This window comes from Hyperoodon ampullatus (genome assembly GCF_949752795.1).
Source record: "Hyperoodon ampullatus genome assembly, chromosome: 10".
In the NCBI taxonomy this organism is placed as follows: domain Eukaryota; kingdom Metazoa; phylum Chordata; class Mammalia; order Artiodactyla; family Ziphiidae; genus Hyperoodon; species Hyperoodon ampullatus.
In genome coordinates, this window is record NC_136923.1 from 103,037,182 (window position 1) to 103,045,795 (window position 8,614).

The 8,614-nt window shown below is 45.9% G+C and overlaps 1 protein-coding gene across 1 annotated transcript in view; it reads left to right on the top strand.

Moving 5' to 3' along the window:
* Nucleotides 1-2,037: 2,037 nt before the first annotated feature.
* FAM217A (family with sequence similarity 217 member A) overlaps nt 2,038-8,614 on the top strand; it is a gene marked incomplete at both ends in the record, with an annotated part of 8,502 nt that continues 1,925 nt past the window's right edge. Inside the window, 7 exon segments of the mRNA XM_079712700.1 lie at nt 2,038-2,186; nt 2,405-2,509; nt 2,566-2,676; nt 3,223-3,408; nt 5,843-5,921; nt 6,725-6,799; nt 6,893-6,960. Of these exon segments, the coding sequence (XP_079568826.1) occupies nt 2,038-2,186; nt 2,405-2,509; nt 2,566-2,676; nt 3,223-3,408; nt 5,843-5,921; nt 6,725-6,799; nt 6,893-6,960 (773 nt within the window).

The following is an 8,614-nucleotide window of genomic DNA, read 5'->3' on the forward strand; positions in this document are numbered from 1 at the left end:
GCTGATTCACTTTGTTATATAGCAGCAACTAACACAACAATGTAAAGCAATTATACTCCAATAAATATGTTAAAAAAGTAAAACTTTTAAAAGTAAACACAAAGGCATACTTTAAATACAACTATATTTAAAATATGGTATAGGGCTTCCTTGGTGGCGCAGTGGTTGAGAGTCCGCCTGCCGATGCAGGGGACACGGGTTCGTGCCCCGGTCCGGGAGGATCCCACATGCCGCAGAGCAGCTGGGCCCGTGAGCCATGGCCGCTGAGCCTGCGCGTCCGGAGCCTGTGCTCCGCAACGGGAGAGGCCATAACAGTGAGAGGCCCGTGTACCACAAAGAAAAAAAAAAAAAAAAAAAAAAAAATATATATATATATAGTATAGAACTAACGAGAACTACTGGAATAGAATGTGATTCTCATCAATTTCATGGGTGTTTTTGGAGCAAGAAGGGAATTGGTGGAGGTGAGGTGGGTAGAATATTCTGGTAGCCAGAAGTTTCTCTCTTCCAAGCAGATTTGGGTGAATTACTCTAAATCCTCATTTACATAAATAGGAAGGAACAAACCATGTCTTAAGACATTCAACAGGCCAAGGAAGTGATTTATTAAAATCGATTTTTTTCAATCCACATAAATTGACCCATGTTTTTCTTAATTCATTTTATTGAAGTATAGTTGATTTACAATGTTGTGTTAATTTCTGCTGTACAGCAAAGTGATTCCGTTATATATATATACATTTTTTCCCATATTCTTTTCCATTATGGTTTATTTATTATAGGATATTGACTGTAGTTCCCTGTGCTCTACAGTAGGACCTTGTTCTTTATCGATCCAATATATAACAGTTTGCATCTGCTCATCACAACCTCCCACTCCATTCGTCCCCTCCCCTCCTCCCCCTTGGCAACCACAAGTCTGTTCTCTATTTGATCCATATGTTCTCAATCATTGGTCTAAATAACAACTGTTGGACTCTTTCTAGAGACCTGAAGTTTAGTGACCTTGGCTGAAATCAGGAGGTCACAATGATCACGTTTATTTTTATTTTATTTTATTTTATTTTTTGCAGTACGCGGGCCTCTCACTGTTGTGGCCTCTCCCGTTGCGGAGCACAGGCTCCGGACGTGCAGGCTCCGGACGCGCAGGCTCAGAGGCCACGGCTCACGGACCCAGCCACTCCGTGGCATGTGGGATCTTCCCGGACCGGGGCACGAACCCGTGTCCCCTGCATCGGCAGGCAGACTCCCAACCACTGCGCCACCAGGGAAGCCCCCTGCTTCGTCTTTTTAACCTTGCCACCAGCATCATCCTTCTTGGCTGCAGGTTTTTTCTCCTTGGTATCTGGCTTCTCAGCCTTTTCACCCGCCATCTTGCAAGATGGGAGAGAGCCCAGCACAGTTTTAAAGTGATGGGGATACAGCAGTGAACTAGACGGGCAGGGCCCCTGCCCTCATGGAGTCTTATATTCTGCTGGGAAGAGACAGACAACAAAGAAGCAAACAAGGTGGTGAGGAGTCCAGGGAAGAAAGAAGGATGGGGGTTCTGAAATGCAGTAAAGTGCATGGGAAGGGCTTCTTTATTTTTATTTTTTTGTGTGTGTTTTACCCACATAATTTTATTTCAAATATTTATAAATTTGAAGGGCACTGCTTAAGGGCTTCTTTAAAGTGGAGTCAGGGAAGGCTTTTCTGAGAGGAAAATGGAAATGGGGGACACACTTAGGGGCTGGGGGTGGAGGCGGGGGTCAGAGATCTGAGAAACCCTTGAAATGGTGGTCAGCATCTGGTGCATCTGCATTTTTCTCCAAGGATCCCTCCCCGCAGATATTAAGAACCAGTGCATTTAGCTGCTTAATGAGGCTTTGGGGGGTTGAGTCCAGAGCTGGGTGTTACACGCACAGAATGCATTAGGACCACCCCCATTTCTGGCTCAAATGTCAGTGCTTTGTCGTATAATCGAATCTGGACTCATGAGGAACCGCCCAGAGGCGGGCTTGCGCTCAGCGGGGACACCTTCCTGCTCTCACGTCAGTTATGGGGACACTGCATGTTGGCAGCGTGGACAGCACTGGACACACAGCCCAGCCTGGTGGCGCGGGGGCGGGGCGGGAGCGGGGGGCCAGGTTGGGGGCGGGGCCCAGGTCCGAGGAGATGTCCGGCGCGGGGGCGGAATCGGGATCAAGGTTGTGGCCCGGCGTAGTCAGGGCCGGGGTCGGGGGCGAGGTTAGGCTCAAGGTCGGGGACAGGGCCGGAATCCAGGGTCCGGGTCCGGCGAGGGGGCGGGGCCGGGGCGGGGCCAGGGGCGGGGGGGTCAGGGGTCGGGCTAGGGGCGGGGCCGTGGGTGGGGTCGAGGTCTGGGGTCAGGGGTCGGGGTCGCGCGCTGCCGTCTGTCTTTCTGCAGGCGGGCCGAGTCGGAGGCTGTGAACGCGGAGCAGCCGGGGCCTCGGGGCGGCAGCGCCCGCGGAGACGCCGCCGGGAACGAGCTGGTGGCCAGCGGCGCCGAGAGGTAAGAGGCGGCCCGGCCCGCACCTGCCGGACGCCCACCCCCCGGCCCCTCCCCAGGCCCCCGTCACAGAGGCCGGGCCGCGCACTCACCCCGCACACCCCGCGGCGCCGCATGCCCCGCGCCCGCGCGCGCCTCCCTCCCCGTCCTTCCGCCCGGGCGCGGCGCAGGTGGATCGGTTCTTACTGATGCAGAGCATCCCTGAGTTGCGTTCTCTGCGTCTTCAGGACCCACCCTTCCTCTAGGGGACAAACAGTTGTAAACGACTAGCAAAGACACTGAGTACTGCGGTGGCTTCAGTTTGTGGTTTTTTGCAGATACCCATGCCCTAAGCAATGCCTTAATCCGTTTAAGCAACGCCTTAAAGATTGCTTCACTTGTTTTATTACACTGGAGTTCTCGGAGAGTTACGCCTTAAACAGGAGCGGGCCTTTTGGTACCTCTGAGGCATGTGGGAGTGTCGGCTGTGCCCGTGTGTAAGGTTAATCCTGCTTTCAAACGGAGCACCTGGCTTAAATCATTAACAGCAGAGTTCATGACCCTGTGTTTTAATTCCAGATAATTCACCACACTTTTTCTAATTTGTGTTCTATCGTCCTGTCTGAAAATATCTCCTTTCTCACTTCAGACCTTCGCTTCCTACCCTTCTGTCACTTAGACCTTCCGCCTTGCTTTTCCTGTGCCCCCGTTTTTGTCTGATCGCCTCTGGCTTCCAGTTCTACCCCGCCTCACCCCACAGGCCCGCTCTCCTGCGTTCTAAGCTTTCTCCTGAGCTCCTTTGGATGCGGAGCCCAAGTTCACGCGCTCTTTGAAATCAGCTTCGTGCCGTACCCTCAGCGTGCCTGTCCCACACCTGTGCAGGATTGTGAGGAAACAGAGAAGCGGGACGGGGGGAAGAAATGGTGAGGACAGCGGCCCCAGGCTGTGCGCGTCTGTCTCCCGAGAGGTACGGCAGCTGCCCGGGGAAGCAGCGTCGGGGGAGCAGCCCAGGCGGCGGTCAAGGCCTCACTCCGCGGAAGCTTCCTGCCACGTCCCCCGCTGCTTTCTCTCTGGCAGCAACTTGTACTTTTACCTCTTGGTGCATCTGAGATACCGAGTGGAAATTTTTCTTTTTTTAAATGTTTATCCTATATTGGAGTATAGTTGGCTAACAATGTTGTGTTAGTTTCAGGTGTACAGCAAAGTGATTCAGTTATACATAAACATCTATTCTTTTTCAAATTCTTTTCCCATTTAGGTTATTACTGAGTATTGAGTAGAGTTCCCTGAAAATCTTTATGTCTTTTAACAAAGGAAAAGCTAACCAGCTTCTTTGTAAATCTCCAAACATTTCTCTTAAAAAAAAATTATTTATTTATTTATTTATTTTTGGCTGCGTTGGGTCTTCGTTGCTGCGCGCGGGCTTTCTCTAGTTGTGGCGAGCGGGGGCTGCTCTTCGTTGCGGTGCGCGGGCTTCTCATTGCGGTGGCTTTTCTTGTTGCGGAGCACGGGCTCTAGGTGCTCAGGCTTCAGTAGTTGTGGCACACGGGCTCAGTAGTTGTGGCATACGGGTTCAGTAGTTGTGGCACACGAGCTTAGTTGCTCCGCGGCATGTGAGATCTTCCCGGCCCAGGGCTCGAACCCGTGTCCCCTGCATTGGCAGGTGAATTCTTAGCCAGTGCACCACCAGGGAAGTCCTCCAAGCATTTCTAACTGCAGTTGGATTTGGTGAAACATGCCACCTTGAACCGTCGGGCAGTGCTTACCTTTTAAATTTTCTCACACGTGTTTTGTGAAAAATATTGGTAAGGCAGGTGGATATCAAATAGTAGAACCAGTGCCCACCCTGTAGGCAGTTTGCAGTCTGGCTGACTTCATGGGCTACTGACAGCCTTCCTTACTGGCTGACGAATTTGGTTACTTTTATTCTATGACCTCGGCAGCATGGTTTTCATCACCTCCCCTTTATCATGTTAAGGTAAGGCTATTTCTCTCACAGGTTATTTTGTACCTTAGGGAACCAGGATTACAGAGCTGAGAGAAGCTTGAGAATCTGTCAGGAGGCTTTAAAAATACAAATATCTGGCCTCATCTTACTGAATCAGAATCTGTGCCATTTTCTTCAACTATTATTTTTAAAGAGCTCCCCTGGTGATTCTCATGCAGAGACTAGATCCAGTGTATGTTATCTCAGAGAGCAGAGAATTTTATTAATTTTATTTTTCATGAAAACCTCCAGAGAAAGATAATCTGCAGCCCACATTCCAATGTTCAACTCTCCTTCCTGTCGAGAGATAACTTCCCTGTGGATCAATTAAATCCTCATCCTGTACTTAAGCTTATTTGTCCCTGTTTCTCCTTAGTGCAGAGATAATACCTAGTACTACCTAACATTTCATTTGTATATTGCTTGGAGTTTGGTTTGCAAAGGATTTTCTCATTTGAGATTAAAAAAATAAAAACTGAGTTCATCCCTCAGATATCACTTTTTTAAATTAACTGCTCACCTCTTCACTTTCCCTTTCCAGGATAAATGATCACATCCCTCTCCTGCACACACCCCACGCTTTTCCTGCATACCACTCAGCACAGTATCTGGAACATAAATCCTCAGTAGATATTGTACCTATCCTTATTCATTTTTTGCCTTAAAAAATATTTCCTAAGTGCTTCTCAGCATCTGGAGTCTAGAATGAGAGGTGGGCTGCTCAGTGCTGAGTATGTGAGGATTTTGTTCGGTTGATGGAAAGATTTTTTTTTTTTTTTTTTTTTTGCGGCACGCGGGCCTCTCACTGTTGTGGCCTCTCCCGCTGCGGAGCACAGGCTCTGGACGCGCAGGCTCAGCGGCCATGGCTCACGGGCCCAGCCGCTCCGCGGCATGTGGGATCTTCCCGGACCGGGGCATGAACCCATGTCCCCTGCATCGGCAGGAGGACTCCCAACCGCTGCGCCACCAGGGAAGCCCCTGGAAAGATTTTTATACTCTTTCAGATCTGATACTCAGATAGATAAAATCTGGTGACTGTGCCATTGTGAACTGGACATTTTATTGTATTTTTTAAATCACAAGTTTTGAAAACTTGTGTGCCATTATTTTTACAAAATGTGAATGAAATCATAAATTCTCATAAAAGCCTTTCACTTCCTAAGAGGTGTTGTCCAGCTGATGATAGTTTGATGAGAACATTGCCAGCTCCTCACACATGCTGAGTGTCCTTTTAGGAGGGAGGGCGCCGGTCATGGAACTTTGTGCCTTTTGTTATATTTTAACCAAGGGACTTGTAAAATTATGTATTTGAGCTTTTAAAATGTTCTTACATTAAGTTTATCCTAAAACAAAAATTGTTTTACAACTTATCTCACTGGAATTTGGATACAGAAGTACCCGTTCCTGAAAATAAAAACCTCCCACCTGGAAGGGATAGTGCCACAGGTGGTAAGAAATCCTCCATGTGTCTATTTATACTTATAAATATATGAAAATTTATATTCTAATTTATAACATGAACAACCACTCATATTAAAGGGGGCTTGTTTTGAATATCACCAGTTTTATGTACCTATTAATTGTCTTTTTTCATACATATTCTTTCAGACAAAATTAACAAGATAAGGATAGATATTTGGTTTTAAGTAATTCACAGAACATTATTTTAACATTACCATGTATGCTCCTTAAAGAAAATTCTTTCCTCAAAGTTAAACTTTTAAATTTTATTTCTATAGAGTTCTTCAAACAAGTCAAAGCCTTTATTTACTATTTTACAAGGCTGCAAATTGGTCATTAAATATCTTACTATATTACTTTTTTCAACATAACAGTGTTATAAATGGAAATTAACATTGTAGCGAAGATAATGTTTTCCAGTCACTGCCAAAAGGGAAGTGGTCTCAGCCCTTAAGATATCTTGAAGCAGCTGAGATGGTTATATTTAGTTTTGAAGTAGTGAAAAAAATTAATCTTTCATTTACTTTTTTTGATCAAAAATAAAACAGTTAACTTAATTAAAGACAATCTTAATGATAGTCAAGGCTTATTAGTTAACACTGTTTAGTTGATGTTTATAAACAGATTATACTAATTCCTGCTGAGGTCAGTAAAAACCGTTTATATGGCTATGAGGGAGTATTATAGGACTTTACTATATATTGCTTGGTTAGAACAAGAACTATACATTCTTAGGACAAGAGTCAGGAACAGAGATGTCATGTGTTTAAAAGTCTTCTGCTGCTTCATAGAACCATTTGGAAATTCCAGTAGAGCAACTCATGCTGGGACTTACTTTGTCAGAGCATGCTCCCAAAAGAACACAGGGTTTTATTCATCACACTCTGAAAGTATTATTTTTTTAAAAAAAGGCATGCAGTTCCTGACTAAAATGTTGTCCATGGTTTTCCTGTTCTTAGAATAGTAAACAAGGGATATTCCAGTTATGGAGTTATCCTGTCAACAAAGGAAGTGCCACGGAGAACAGGTGAGAGAATATTTATGTTTGTAAACCCCTAAATTACTGAAATAAATCTAGATACAGATGAGTTAACTGCTCAGCTGAAGTATGAGGCCAAAAAAACAACCAGAAGAAAAAAATATTGTGTGCAAGTAGTGGGAAATTATAGAGATGCACCCTAAAATAGGACATGGCTCGCAGACAGCACAGTGTGTGGTGAAGAGGTGGCTGGGCCTTTACAAGGAGGGTCTAGATGGAGAGAGCTTGGACTTCCCATTCGAGTGAAAAGGAACCGTAATAGGAAAGTAATAATTCACGTGCCAGGAATGATTTTCGTTCCTTACGTGTATTAACTCATTTAACCCTCAGGACAGTCCTGTAAGGGAGGTACTGTTGTCATTGTCCCTATTTTATGGATGAGGACATGGAAGCAGGTGACAAGTAACAGGTGGTTGAACCACAATGTGAAAGCTTGGTTCACGCTCTCAGACCCCCTTCCCTGATTCAGTCTCTTCCTGGGATTTGAATTCTTACTTTTTGGTTCTTAAACTTTGGTGTGCGTGAGAACCAGCTAGAAGCCTTCTTCAAAACGCAGGTTACTGTTATTGGGAAATTAACATGTATGGAGCACCGCCGAAATTAACATGTATCGAGCACCGCTGGGTGTTGCTTTTACATAGTGTATTATTTAATGGGGATGCTGAGTTGCGTTCCTCTCTTTTGTCAACACAGTTTTAACAACTGTGTGGTTCCCTTGACAGCCGCTGTCTCTTCGGCTGAGGATTCTCCCCTGTGCGGCTCGGGACACAGCTCACCTAGCGGTAACATTGAGGGGAGAACCAAGAGGCGCGAAGGCGATTGTAGTGACTCATGTCCTGGGGATGCGGGTGGTGATGGGGGAAGGAAGCCTGCTTTTACGAGAAGGAACTCAAAGGAAGAGGTCAAGTGACGTGAGAGGACGTAAATGAGTCGGCAGAGCACGGTGGCCGGAGACGTGAACGTGGGACCCAATGCCGGGGTTTAATCCCAGCTCCACCACTTGCGAGATGTGCGACCTCAGCCAGCCTGGGCTTCAGTTCCCTCATCTGTCAAAGGTAGAGGATGAAACTGCCGACCTCATGGGGCTGTTGTGAGGACTAAACAGAATCGCGCGTTTGGCGGGTGCTCATGCTTGATACTGGGGAGGCCTGGTGATGGTGCAGAGTTGGAAGCTTGGGGTCAGTGAGACATTTTACTACTGAGATGTTTCTCCTCAATATGCTGTCAACAAGGAAAGAGAATAAAAGCTTTCATTTAGTGTTTAACAGTTTGCAAAGTACATTCATGTAATTGTCTGCTTCTTAGACCACCTCCAGGGTGGGTATTATAATTTCCATTTTGCTCGTTGGTGGCAAAGGGGTTCAAGCTTAGGTCTTCCACATCCAGATTCCATGCTTTTTTTTTTAAGCTGTACTACATGGATTGTGTCTGTTATCAAATATAGATTTAAGGTGATTTTCCTGTGGTTTTTCAGAGGCAAGTCAGTAAACCTGTAGTATTTATTAGCTAAATAAATAAATTTTTATTATTTTCTGTACTTTTCAAAATCCTTCAAGACTGCTTTGTTGTCTTTAGTGTAAATTGGCTTTAAAAGCAGCAGGAAGATAATGGGGCTATAAATATGTCAATTAACGCATCAGAT